The sequence below is a fragment of the Podarcis tiliguerta genome (assembly GCF_965153285.1).
Source record: "Podarcis tiliguerta genome assembly, chromosome: 11".
Taxonomy (NCBI): Eukaryota; Metazoa; Chordata; class Lepidosauria; order Squamata; family Lacertidae; genus Podarcis; species Podarcis tiliguerta.
This window is the reverse complement of record NC_139544.1, coordinates 683,177-697,710: the sequence shown is the minus strand read 5'-3', so window position 1 is coordinate 697,710 and position 14,534 is coordinate 683,177. Positions and strand designations below refer to the sequence as shown.

The 14,534-nt window shown below is 45.0% G+C and overlaps 1 protein-coding gene across 2 annotated transcripts; it reads right to left on the bottom strand.

Moving 5' to 3' along the window:
- Window positions 1–4,591: 4,591 nt before the first annotated feature.
- On the bottom strand, window positions 4,592–14,146 carry FXN (frataxin). 2 transcript variants are annotated; one of them, XM_083403539.1, is made up of 5 exons: window positions 13,976–14,146; window positions 12,918–13,015; window positions 11,010–11,130; window positions 6,044–6,141; window positions 4,592–5,807 (listed from the first exon to the last, which is right to left on the bottom strand). In XM_083403539.1, exons 1-5 carry the CDS (start codon window positions 14,129–14,131, stop codon window positions 5,795–5,797), a joined length of 486 nt encoding a protein of 161 aa, XP_083259665.1. In that variant the 5' UTR covers window positions 14,132–14,146; the 3' UTR covers window positions 4,592–5,794. The 2 variants fall into 2 exon arrangements, with proteins under 2 accessions (XP_083259665.1, XP_083259664.1); XM_083403538.1 differs by having other exon boundaries at window positions 4,592–4,893.
- Between the last annotated feature and the right edge of the window lie 388 nt (window positions 14,147–14,534).

Below are 14,534 nucleotides of genomic sequence, written 5' to 3'. Positions count from 1 at the left end.
CCCATGATATTCTTGTAAGGAAGCTGGTAAAATGCGGTCTTGACTATGCTACCACTCAGTGGATTTGTAACTGGCTGACTGACCGGACCCAAAGGGTGCTCATCAATGGTTCCTCTTCATCCTGGAGAAGAGTGACTAGTGGGGTGCCACAGGGTTCTGTCTTGGGCCCGGTCTTATTCAACATCTTTATCAACGACTTGGATGATGGACTCAAGGGCATCCTGATCAAATTTGCAGATGACACCAAACTGGGAGGGGTGGCTAACACCCCAGAGGACAGGATCACACTTCAAAACGACCTTGGCAGAGGAGGTTAAGGGGTGATATGATAGCCATGTTCAAATATATAAAAGGATGTCACATAGAGGAGGGAGAAAGGTTGTTTTCTGCTGCTCCAGAGAAGCGGACACGGAGCAATGGATCCAAACTACACAAAAGAAGATTCCACCTCAACATTAGGAAGAACTTCCTGACAGTAAGAGCCGTTCGACAGTGGAATTTGCTGCCAAGGAGTGTGGTGGAGTCTCCTTTTTTGGAGGTCTTTAAGCAGAGGCTTGACAACCATATGTCAGGAGTGCTCTGATGGTGTTTCCTGCTTGGCAGGGGCTTGGACTCGATGGCCCTTGTGGTCTCTTCCAACTCTATGATTCTATTATATATATGCATTAGTCACAATTAGAACATTTTCCAATTTGAGAGCAGCGAGTTCTGTTTGAACCAACAAAACAACTACAGTGGTACCTCGGGTTAAGAACCTAATTCGTTCTGGAGGTCCGTTCTTAACCTGAAGCACCACTTTAGCTAATGGGGCCTCCTGCTGCCGCCGGAGCACAATTTCTGTTCTCATCCTGAAGCAAAGTTCTTAACCTGAGGTAATATTTCTGGGTTAGTGGAGTCTGTAACCTGAAGCGTATGTGTACCACTGTAGTGAATATAAGACCTGGATGGTGCAAGTCAGAGTTCCAGTTTGAATCACTGACAACCAGTGACTGTACAGTGATAGTTTTGTGGCCACAAGATTTGACTCATAGCTGTAGTTTTGGTAAGCTTACTACTGCTTAATAATGATCAGTCTCAAGGCAATTTACAGTTAAAAAGTTAAAAACATGAAAACACCAAATGTATGTTAAACAAGACTAAAGTCCTAGTAAAGTAGAGACCAATTTTTCTAGTTGTAAAAAAAATGCTTTTGATTGCTTCTGGAAAGTGCAGATTGTGGGCACCTTTCTTATCTCAACATAAAAGCTCTTCCACACAACAGGGACAGGCATTTCTACTTGTTATTTGGGACAAAAATTAGAGCTATTAAAAATTAAGGTCATTTTTATCCATTTCACTATAATGGGGAATCTAAAAATGGCTTTAATTTTTTTCTTGTTACAGAAGTGAATGAAATTTGCAATCATAGCCACTTCCCTCATAAATTTAGTGTATCAAATGGTTGAAGGCAGATACACCCAGATTTTTTGTGCAGGGCAGCTTTAAAATTTGCTTGTTATACAAATGACAAGTCTTTTAACTTCCCATTTTGTCAGAATTGGATGCTATTTGCAGGCATTGCCCTCCTTCTGAGGGGATGAAGTGTACCAAATGTCAGACTCATAACTGCAGTATCTCCCACAGGAGTGTAAGGGATACAATAGGAATGGGGGGGGGGGGAGAGCATGGATCCCCAGAAAACAATGTGGTGAGGAAAATATCACTCTCTAACAATTACCTTTTCAACCCGGGGGTGGGGGGAGGCTTCTTTCACCAATGGTAGTTTGGGTGATACAGCCTCATCTATATATGAAGACGAGCAGCAAAGTCAGTCCTCAGGGAATGTGCAGGAGACCTTGGAACGGACAGCTCACGGAAGAACCCTGACCAAACCTAAGAGGAGGCGTGTAGTGGTGATAGGGGATTCCCTACTGAGGGGAACAGAAGCAGTGATCTGTGGGCCTGACAAGATGTCTCGGGAAGTGTGCTGTCTCCCCGGGGCTAAGATCCAAGATGTAACTGAACGACTGCAAGGAATCATAAAATCCACTGACAAATACCCCTTCCTCTTGGTTCATGTGGGAACCAATGACACTGCAAGCAATAGCCTCCAGAAGATCAAAAGAGACTACAAGGCTCTGGGCAGGAAATTGAAGCAATTAAATGCATAAATTGTCATCTCATCTGTCCTCCCAGTTGAATGACGTGGCCCAGGGAGAGAGGGAAAAATAGTGGAAGTGAACAGCTGGCTTCGCAAATGGTGTAAACAGGAACGGTTTGGATTCTTAGATCACGGACTGCAGTTTCTTGAAGATGGACTTCTGGCAAGTGATGGGCTGCACCTCACAACGGTTGGGAGGAATGTTTTTGCCAAAAATCTCAGAAACCTCATCAGGAGGGCTTTAAACTGACTAATGTGGGGGAGGGAGACAGTGCTCCTGAAGGTAGGAGTCTATCAACTGATGAAGATGATCATCCAAATGTCATAGACCAAATGGAGCAAACAGCACGCAGACCTAGTGGTGGGAGGAAAAAATCCTTAAATAAGAGACACGGGGGAATGATTAATGGACTTCAATGTCTGTACACTAATGCGCAAAGCATGGGAAATAAACCAGATGAGCTTGAGCTCTTGGTACAGCAAATTAAATATGACATAATAGGCATCACTGAAAGCTGGTGGGATAAGTCCCACGATTGGAATGTAATAATGGAGGGATACAATCTATTTCAGAGAAACAGACCAGACAAGAAAGGAGGAGGAGTGGCGTTATATGTCAGGGATGTGTATACCTGTGAAGAGATCCAAGATTTAGAACCTCAAAGCCAAAGTGAGAGCATTTGGGTCAAAATTAAGGGAGAGAATAACAGAGACCTCATTGTGGGAGTTTACTATAGATCCTCAAGCCAAACGGAGGACATAGATGATGCCTTCCTGGAACAGATGGCCAAGCATGCAAAAGGAAGGGAGATAGTAGTAATGGGGGACTTCAATTACCCGGATATTTGTTGGATGTCAAACTCAGCCAAGAGCATAAGGTCAAACAGATTCCTCACTGGCTTTGCAGACAACTTTTGGACAGCGGAGGGAGGCTATGATTCTATGATCTCCTGGAAGAGGTCTCCACAAGCCTTGCAAAGGAGAAAGAGGGTGGTGGGGAAAATACCATTGAGCCCCAGGAAAGATTGGCTAAATGTCACCCACACAACACACACCCTGTGCTAAGGGCCCTCTTATTCCAAGAGTCACTTGGGGATGTGAGCTTCAGTATTTTGGGAGGTAGAATGGAGATCTCCATTGACTTGCACAGGGGAAGAGAACAGATTCATGTGAAAAATAGTTTATAACCCCTCCAAATTTCTGTGGTTGGAGTGCTCCAAGAAAATAATTCAGTGATTAATGGCCAGACCTGTCCACCAAAAGTTTTTTTTAAAAAAATATTCTCATTGGTTCTTCCTTTTTCTTCCCTCTTGTTTTATTTTTCATGCTTGGAGAGACCATTCTAGAGAACAGCAGAATTGGCATAGTTCATAATCTGTAAAAATAGTCAGAAGCATAGTTCCATTTTCAGACTGCGAGTTGTTACTAGCCAGAGCTGCCAAATGTCTTCTGAAAATCCAAGCTGCCCCGCTGCGCTCCGGAGGCTTCGTGTTGCTTTCGCTGAAGCCAGGAGAACAAGAGGGGTCAGTGTGCACCAACCCCTCTTGCTCTCCTGGCTTCGCTTCGCTGGAGAGGTGCTGCGCAGCTCTCCCTCTCTGTGCAGCCCCCCTTCAGTGAAGCAGGAGGAGAAATGGAAGGGGCTCTGCTTCTGCCGCTTCACTGGAGAGGCGTTGTGCAGAGGGAGAGCTGCTTGGGCTTGCCAATCATAAGGCTGGCAGTTCAAATCCGTGCGACAGGGTGAGCTCCCTTTGCTTTGTCCTAGCTCCTGCCAACCTAGCAGGACCTGCGCCAGTAGCAATTTAGTCCTGCTGGCCACATGACCTGGAAAAGTCGCGAACAAACGCTGACATCCTCGGCTGGAAAGGGGAGATGAGCGCCACACCTCATAGTTGATTTTGACTGAACTTAACCATCCAGGGGTCCTTTACCTTACCTTTTACACTGCTAAACCCACCATTCTGACAAGTGTTTAAGTGTTAATCCACTAATTCCTAGGAAAGTAACAAGGACTCAACTTTTAATACTTCTGTATGTGAAATAGCCAGGCAAATATTATGCTTCAGTTGGAACTAAACCCCTACTGACAAATTCACTTTCAGGAATGCTATTGGAGGGACCAAAGCAGAGTCCACGGATAGGTTATTGCCCAGCTATGTGGTGGGACATAACATGATGGACTGGGCTTGCTGCTTCAGTCGGCCAATCACCTGCTCCCACTACTGCAGTAGCGGCTGACACCAGTATTCCAAAACAGGTATTCTACTCGGCTTCCGGTGCCAGTCTGCCTTAATGGATGCCGCTCCTAGAGAGAGCTTAGTACAATAATTGTCTTCAATAGAACATCCAAATGCCCTCCTTAATTCTAGCTAAAAGGCTGGGCAGCAAAGACTGTGTCTGCAATCCAAACGAGGATGGAAAATACCTGAACACATTAAGAAACCAGGCGGCAGCGGGGTGGGAATTGTTTTCACATTGTTGCAGAGTAAAAGTGAGTTTACAGACATCCTGCAGAATTTAAAATTGGATTAACACATTTACAAAAAAGGGGAAGACTATGTGTCAAAGTTCAAAGTCTTTGAATTCTTTGCGATAGATATTATCAAGAATGTTTTCTTCCAGCATGTGCTAGAGCTGATAAGTCTAATTTGGTTTCTAATGCAACAGAAAATTCCATTGCAAGTAGTTCATGAAGAGAGATTCCATCATGAGAATAAACCCAGTTTTTTCCAGTCCAGTCATAACGCTTCGGGCCACTGTGAAAGAACAAACAAGAACATGACTGAGAACATGACATCCTATGCCCTTTTGGGGGGGGGGTGCTATTGGGTTGTTGTTATTTTGATTATATATATTGTGGTTTTGTATTATGATTTTGTTGTGTGAACTGCCCTGAGACTCCTGGTATAGGGCAGGATATAAATTCAATTAACAAGAACAACATTTAAATATCAACCAAATATGACAGAAGGAAGGATGTGCATGCTGGAAATGGGTACTTGGAACTCCCACAGCTATTTGCATTAAGTTATCACACAATATGATCTATGGTGTGATTGAAAGCCAACTGGTTGGCATGAGGTGAATTAGGGCAAAGAAAAATCAATCTATTTCTAAAAGGTTGGAGTTGGCTTCACAACTTTAACATACATGCCACTAAAGTTCTGGGGCAGTCCTGACTGTGGCACCAGCTAGAGATGAAAAAATTCAGCCCCCTGACAGCTCCTGACCGTAGGAGAGTTAGCTATTCTGCTGGTCCAAAAGGCCTTGGTGCCTTCCCTGCTTCTCCTGACACCCCACAGCCACCACAGGAGCTCTGTGCTAAAACGGGACACTTGCTTTAGGTTTCATTCATTCCTGATGGTCCAATCCTCACGATGGCCCACCTGAATTAGCCTCACTTTATTAAACAGCAGTCAGAAAATTGTGTTGTCGTTTTCTGTAACATACTAGAAAGTAAATACTCTAATTTTCCACATCCTAACACTGGCTTAGGTATGTTTTAATATTTTATTTATTCATTTAAAACATTGTCTGCTCTTCACTGCACAACAATATGGTATCTGTCAGCTCAGCATTCCAGAGACGCAGTGCAGGATCAGTGCTCCCAATGGACGGTGCATCAGAGGGTGTCACTCACTGACCAAAAGCCTAAGTTCAATGACTAGCACTGCAAAATAGAGAAAGTCATACAAATAGTTCCAGGGGCTGTGGGGGAAAATAATCACATACTTTATCACCGAAGCGGTTGTCAGCCTGACTAGCACCTGATATTGGCTGCCTGGGAAATCCGTACAAGCCATTCTGAGTCTCCAAAGTGCATGCAACTAATAAAGCTGAGGTAGGAGATCTTTTAGTTCAATTGTAAAATTTCTAGAACAGTCTAACAAACAGACATTTGCTTACCTGCTTGGAGAGGACAGCCATATCTGTTTGTTTGGTGTCTGTTTGTTGATCACATATGTTCCCATGCTTCCACCCAATTTAACTGTTAATACTCCAGTCTACAGAATAAATTGGGAGCGGGGAGAGAAAACAAAACAAAACAAGCTATCTGTAAGAACTTGCAATATATTTATATACGTAGAAATCTCAGGGTCTGGCAAGTAATAATTGATTAGGATTTCACAACTAAAACATGAGAGCAAAAATGATTAAATAACCTATTTTTTCAAATAAGTGCAAATAAACTATTATTACTTCTCATCCAAACTGAATTTTGCATTTCTACATTTTTCTGTGCTGTAAAGCCATACTCTCAAGAATAAGGATTGGTGGGGGGGGGGGGTATCTATATCTCCTCCCCTCTCTATATACCGGTATATGAGTATGAATAACATAACGTTCCATTGGATGACCAAACAATACTGCAAATGGATTGCCTGGTTTTTCCCTAGAAACCAACTTGATTCACATTCTTTGTTTCCAGTTTCTGTTTAGGAATCCAGTCCACAAGGTAATGGACTGAAACAAATAATTCAGAGGTGGAAAACTGTGTCTAGGTAAATTTTAATGACTTAAAAACAAAACAAAAACAGAAGCGCAGGAATATGGCACCTTTTTCAGATGGCAGTTTCCCCAATGGGACCCTCTTTCAGGGATCTTATTCCTATGGGAAGTGGGCCAAAGAAAGAAACTGGCAAAGAAACGAAGGTAGTTCAGCCTTTGTACACCAGGCTCATTTCTATACGCCCCACCCTCCATCCTGGCAGCCAAGAGACATTAGGACACGTTAGCCAGGCCAACACACTCAAGACTGTGGCTGGGGAAAAGGCAGGGTGGCTGAGCAGGGAGGGTGGGGTGGCCTGGGAAAAGTCCCAAGGGCCACAGAGAGAAGCCTGAAGAGTGGCCCTTGGGCCCCAGCCCGGCTGTAGGGGATTGCCAACGAGTGTGTGTGTCTCAAACCTACAGCTTTATACTTTTGATGAAGTGTCCAGTCACCAAATTTTATCTCTGGAATGTTCTTATTCAGAAAGGCAGGGGTTTCTTTCAGGCTACATGTCTATATTGCACAGCATTGTCTAAGGGATTTTCTATTCATTAAGCTCCCAGGAGCATTCGATTGGCATTACTTTGTGTTTTTCACCATGTTATTTGGGAGACCAACTGCAATGTTTTCATGGTTCATTTTCTTAGTTCCAAGTGTTAACATCTTAGAAATTTGGAAATTCACAGCAAATGGTCTAAGCCTGTTAGGCACATGGCCTTTTGGACTTTACTCTCTGCCCTGTCTGTTGTCCTTTCCTTTCCTGTGTCATGTGTTGACAGGCATGAGCTCTGAAGCAGGAAGGCCTCAACTCCAGCTAAGAAGAGGAAGGGGCAGCAGCCAGGACTGCAGCTGGTGAACTGAGTCCTAGGAGGTTGCCTCAAGAATGTGTCCTCAAATGTGCAATGCAATTAGGTTTTGAAAAGCATGGGCCCTGCTTCCAGTTCTTGACTGAATCTGCACCACTCTAAAAAAGAAAGGCTCCTGAGATAATAATTAAGAGTAATTCAGATATTAAATCCCCACACTTATTATCCTTACACAATCTTACATGGTTAAATTTGGCTTGGCTGCCTGCCTTCCTTTTAAGCTCAGACTTTGTTTAGACTACACCAAGTGTTTAGTATGACTGGGTACGGTCTCCCTTGTCGACTACGCTTTGACTGTTTTATCTTGTTCTGGGTTTTACTGTCCTTACCTTGAGCTGTTACTGAAGTCCTTTTTAGGGCCAAACAGTAGCTTGGAAATGTCTTTATAAAATAAACAAAATGGTAAACTACTTCCATGTCAACTGAAAGCTTTCTAGACTTTACGTTATTTCATAGCAAAAGCAGCATTCCAGCATGCTTTTCCTGACAGCTATATCATATAATACATTCCCAAACAGCTATTACTGTATTACCAGTATCATGCTAGATACCATAAGTTGTACCTAACCCGTCAACACATTACTTCTAATTTTAAAAATGTGCAAACCACACAAACAAGCATTTGACATCATTTCATAGCATATGGCGTTTGTCTGTGCCACGTTTATAGAAACACTATAACCATGAAGTTTTTAGAGATAATTAACCAAATGCTCATTGTAGTTTTTTGTTATATATCACACACATGAGAAAAAGTATTTGCTGTACTAAAAGGTAAAGGTAAAGGACCCTTGACAGTTCTGGGGTTGCAGCGCTCATCTTGCTTTACTGGCCGAAGGAGGCGGCGTTTGTCCGCAGACAGTTTTTCCGGGTCATGTCACCAGCATGACTAAGCTGCTTGTGGCGAAACCAGAGCAACACACACATGGAAATGCCGTTTACCTTACTGCTGGAGCAGTATCTATTTATCTACTTGCACTTTGACGTGCTTTCGAACTGCTAGGTGGGCAGGAGCTGGGACTGAGGATTCCTTAGGATAGAATTAATTTTTAGATATGCTTTTATCTCTATCACAAGCAAGCTGAAACTGTGGTTTCAGCTATTTTCCAGTTGTGCCACCTTGTGGTCCTACCATTCCACTAGCTCCTTATGAGAACAGAGTTTCTTAAACAGCCGGGAAATCATATGCTTAGAATCATAGAAGTATAGAACTGGAAGGGACTCTCAGATCATCCAGTCCAACCCCCACCCCACCCCCCGCAGTGCAGGAATATGCAGGAGTCTCATACAGGGAAGCTTTCTTATACCCAGAAATTATTTATGGTACTGTCTAAAGTGAAGTTGAGACTATAGCAAAAACACCTGTAAAAATAAATAAAATAAAATTGTTGTTGTTGTTTAGACGTTTAGTCGTGTCCGCCTCTTCGTGACCCCCTGGACCAGAGCACGCCAGGCACTCCTGTCTTCCACTGCCTCCCACAGTTTGGTCAAATTCATGCTGGTAGCTTCGAGAACACTGTCCACCATCTTGTCCTCTGTCGTCCCCTTCTCCTTGTGCCCTCCATCTTTCCCAACATCAGGGTCTTTTCTGGGGAGTCTTCTCTTCTCATGAGGTGGCCAAAGTATTGGAGTCTCAGCTTCACGATCTGTCCTTCCAGTGAGCACTCAGGGCTGATTTCCTTCAGAATGGATAGGTTTGATCTTCTTGCAGTCCATGGGACTCTCAAGAGTCTCCTCCAGCACCATAATTCAAAAGCGTCAATTCTTCGGCGATCAGCCTTCTTTATGATCCCGGTCTCACTTCCATTCATCACTACTGGGAAAACCATAGCTTTAACTATACTGACCTTTGTTGGCAAGGTGATGTCTCTGCTTTTTAAGATGCTGTCTAGGTTTGTCATGGCTTTTCTCCCAAGAAGCAGGCGTCTTTTAATTTCATGGCTGCTGTCACCATCTGCAGTGATCATGGAGCCCAAGAAAGTAAAATCTCTCACTGCCTCCATTTCTTCCCCTTCTATTTGCCAGGAGCTGATGGGACCAGTGGCCATGTTCTTCATTTTTTTGATGTTGAGCTTCAAACCATATTTTGCGCTCTCCTCATTAAAAGTTTCTTTAATTCCTCCTCACTTTCTGCCATCAAGGTTGTGTCATCTGCATATCTGAGGTTGTTGATATTTCTTCCGGCAATCTTAATTCCGGCTTCGGATTCATCCAGCCCAGCCTTTCGCATGATGAATTCTGCATATAAGTTAAATAAGCAGGGAGACAATATATATCCTTGTTGTATTCCTTTCCCAACTTTGAACCAATCAGTTGTTCCATATCCAGTTCAAACTGTAGATTCTTGTCCCACATAGAGATTTCTCAGGAGACAGATGAGGTGATCAGGCACTCCCATTTCTTTAAGAACTTGCCACAGTTTGCTGTGGTCGACACAGTCAAAGGCTTTTGCATAGTCAATGAAGCAGAAGTAGATGTCTTTCTGGAACTCTCTAGCTTTCTCCATAATCCAGCGCATGTTTGCAATTTGTTCTCTGGTTCCTCTGCCTCTTCTAAATCCAGCTTGCACTTCTGGGAGTTCTTGGTCCACATACTGCTTGAGCCTTCCTTGAAGAATTTTAAGCATAACCTTGCTAGCGTGTGAAATGAGTGCAATTGTGCAGTAGCTGGAGCATTCTTTGGCACTGCCCTTCTTTGGGATTGGGATGTAGACTGATCTTCTCCAATCCTCTGGCCACTGCTGAGTTTTCCAAACTTGCTGGCATATTGAGTGTAGCAACTTAACAGCATCATCTTTTAAAATTTTAAATAGTTCAGCTGGAATATCATCACTTCCACTGGCCTTGTTATTAGCAGTGCTTTCTAAGGCCCATTTGACTTCACTCTCCAGGATGTCTGGCTCAAGGTCAGCAACCACACTACCTGGGGTGTACAAGCCATCCATATCTTTCTGGTATAATTCCTCTGTGTATTCTTGCCACCTCTTCTTGATGTCTTCTGCTTCTGTTAGGTCCTTACCACTTTTGTCCTTTATTATGGTAATCTTTGTACTAAATGTTTCTTTCATATCTCCAATTTTAGTGAAGAGATCTCTGGTTCTTCCCATTCTGTTGTTTTCCTTATTTCTTTGCATTGCTCGTTTAAGAAGGCCTTCTTGTCTCTCCTTGCTATTTTTTGGAAATCGGCATTAAATTTCCTGTTTCTTTCACTATATCCCTCGCATTTTGCTTGCCTTCTCTCCCCCGCTATTTGTAAGGCCTCATTGGACAGCCACTTTGCTTTCTTGCATTTCCTTTTCATGGGGATGGTTTTCGTTGCTGCCTCCTGTATAATGTTACAAGCCACCATCCATAGTTCTTCAGGCACTCTGTCCACCAAATCTAAATCCTTAAACCTGTTCCTCACTTCCACTGTGTATTCATAAGGGATTTGATCTAGATTGTATCTTACCGGCCCAGTGGTTTTTCCTACTTTCTTCATAAAATAAAATACTATAGTATAAAATAAAATACTATACCGAAAATGAGACATCATAATCTTGAGGAGTAAAGGGCTTGTCTGCCAGCTCCTCAAAGAAATCTGTTAATGACTCCAGGGTTTCTTCAGCAAGTTTTTCATACATAGTTTCATCTATTGAGCTGTAAAAGTCAGGTAAAGAAAGAGTTACTCAAATTTTATACCATTAAATCAAAATATTATCAGTGCAAAACAAGAAATCCCAAAAAAGAACACAGTAACTTGAGGATGTTTGTTACCGACACATACTAGTGTAGGAACCATTTCTGAAGTTGCAATAAAAAAGAAAAATTAGGTATGTATAGCCCAGAAATTTTATTCGGCTGAACCTTAATTCACCACACACTGCAACTTCCATTCATTAGACAGTCCTCTGATTAAGGAACTTTAGGCTACAATTCTGACCCCACTTCTCTGGAAGTAAGCCCACTGAATTTATTATGACTTACTTTTGAATAGATACACTTAGGTTTGCACTGTTAGTCAATTAATTGATTACATCTGCATACATTTAGACATTGATTTGTCTGTCTTGTCCGTTTTTGTTTCTTTTCTATATGTTTGGCCCTCTCTTGAGAATTTTTTACCAAACTTGACAGCAGGCTTCACTGCCATTTGGACACTGGTTCCATCATAGCTGGCTCCCTCTGGCTGGCTAGCCTTTGGGCTCCATTTTCCCTCCGCGTTCCCTCCAGTGACAGAACAGTGCCAGCCTTGGTGCTGCCCCTGAACCATGGAGTCGCACTCCCTGCTTTTCCTCTCCGGTTGCTTCCCCGCGGCTCATCTCAGCCAATGGCAGAACAGTGCCAGGAGGCAGACATCACCGGTAAGGACCACCCAGAGCTTTAAGAAACAGCACAGAGATCACACAGCAAAAAGCACCCCTCCCTCCATAGCCCAGCCATCCTTCCTTATTTCAGACATCAAGATATAGCAGCATATCATGATGATTAGCTGGTGATCTATCATGATGTTGAAAATCAGATATTGCCCAGCCCTAGACGACATCTGGCTTAATTTGAAAGAACCCTTCCCCTCTTTATTCTTACGATATTTTCATAGCAAAAGTACTAATGGACGTTTCCATTCATTTTAGTAAAGCTTGTGTAGTTTTCCAGTGGTTTGCACCCTAAAGATGTGCAGTTAGGCTACCTGGACATCTATTTGAGGCCTAAGCCCACTTTCCACAATATGCATGTCCCGAGGTTTTGTCTAAATTGTGGCTCCATCCCAGTCTGCTATGGTAACATGTGAACAAGCAAGATCATGTGGAAGACAACCACAACCTGCCTATTCCCACATCAGGAATGCTTGGGATGTAGGGACTAGGGAGTGGCACTTTCCAAATGCAAGAACCACCCATAAGTTGGCAACACAATGAGTGTTGGAGAACTTGGAAATGGATCCTCTTCACCTCTTAATGAGAGAGCGCTTACTCTCTTTACACGGCTAGTGGCTACTGATATTTCTCCCTCTTGGCGTTTACATGTTTTACTGACTAAAGTTAAGAAGGGGGCTGATGCGACTGTTCTAATAAAGGTTATCTTGCAGCTTGCAGCTCTTCCATTCTCTTGCTACATGAATTAGTTAAACAAGCCTGTCTCCACCATACTGAGAGTAAACAAGGCATTCCTAGGAATGGCTACAAAAGAAGAAAACAAGGTCTGGTCACGTGTGAAAGTGCTGGATGCTGTGGCATTTTAAGATAAATTTGTTGCATATGTAATGACACTATTATTCACTTAAAATGATTCAGCTTTACCAACTAACACCCCAACGCAGATCCCATGCGCATGGCTTTGGTTTCGATGGTTTCATTCTTCTGAGGTGACTGTTTCTGTTCTCAATACTGATCTCTGTTTGGGAAGTTCCCAGAGTTGCCAGGTGGCCAATTCTATATACAACGTACCTTTTGTCAATTCGAGTTCCTGCACTTCTTATGCATTGCAGTTGAGCACTCTTGGCTTTGACTTTGAGAACGCCATGTAAACAATGTGGCTGCACATCCTGTGAAGAAATAAGTTTTAAGTACTTTGTGGAAAATCATGTTCTTCAGCAGAAGGCTAAGTGCAAGCAGCACAACTTTCAGGGTTGTGTCCTCCCTGAGGGGATTCTGCTACATTTTGTTTTACACTGTTTTATTTTGTGGTTAGGATTGTGTATATTTCTACCATGGGAACCTCAGATGAAAGCTGGATTATAAATGCTTTAATAATACATAATAATTACTTATTATTATAAGTAATCACACACACACACACACACACACACACACATATATATATGCGCCAAGTCCTCTGACCAGGAGTAGCATCATTTGTATTTCAAGTCCTTAGGCCATGCTGTTCCTCCCAGAAGCAAGCACATTCCTTCTCCCAACTTTTCTATCAGAGTTCATTTCCAGCTTTGTCCATGTATTCACCCCTTTGTTTAGCAAGATCTATGCCCAGTCTGCAGGGCAGAGGGGCCACGCAAACCAAGGCCCCTCTCCCTTCGCACGGCTTGACTCTTTCGCCTGCTATCTTAGTGAGTCTTCTTCCATTTGGAAGGCCGCTCCCTCAGCGAAGGCGGAGGACGAGCTCCGGAGACCCGCCTTTCCTGCCCTCTTCCCTCCCTCCCACCTCTGCTTCAAGAGAAGCGCCCCCAAAACGCACCGCCAGCGGCCGGCCTGGCCTTTCCCGGCTGCCCCCCAACCTGCCAGCGGAGGGTCCCGGCGCCGTTTCTGGGCCCAAGGCGAGGGCTGCCGAGGCCGCCGGGCCCAGAAGGCCTCCCGAGCCCCGCCGGGAGCGGCCCAGGCGGCTCCACCCGCCACGAGAGACCGAGGCCGGGCGGCCCTTCTGGGTGCGAGGGAGAAGCTCCGCGGGCCGGGCTCGCCGGAGGCCCCGCGCCGCTCCCCGGCTTCTCCCCGGGGCTCCGGCGTCGCCCCTTCCGCGCGCCTTCCCTCCCAGGCCGAGGCCCAGCACTCACCGGCCGGCCCACGAGGAGCGCGAGGCCGCAGCCGCTTCTCCGGAAAGGAGGCGCCGCCGCCGCCGCCACCGCCGCGGCCTCCTCCTGCCCCTTCCAGCGCCCGCCGGCGCCTCCCCGCCGGCCCCGGGCCGCCGCCCGGGAGAAGAGCCGCCACATGAGATCCTAAGGCGGCGCGCAGGAGACTCGGGCGGGGGGGGGGGGGGCGCGGCGCGGCTCTGCTGCCCCCTGGCGGCGCTGCCCCTTCCTCTCGCCCTCAGCCCAGGCCTCTCCAGTGCCTCTCGAGAAAGAGCCCCGAATCCCGGCTGCCCCCCCCCCCCCGATCCCAGGCCAGTGAATCGGGACCAGAGCAGCCTCCAAGCGCCGCGCGGGAGGAGAGGAAGGTCCGCCACGGAAACAGAAGGACTCCTTGAAGGGGGGGGGGGGGCTGTGCTTTTTGCTCTTTTATCACTGTTTCTGTAGTTTGGCAAACAATGACCGCCAAAACTTACTGGAAGAAAGAAAATGGGGGCGGGTGGGGCAAAAGCAAGCCCTTAGAGGCCGTTCGCTCTCTTCCTAGTTT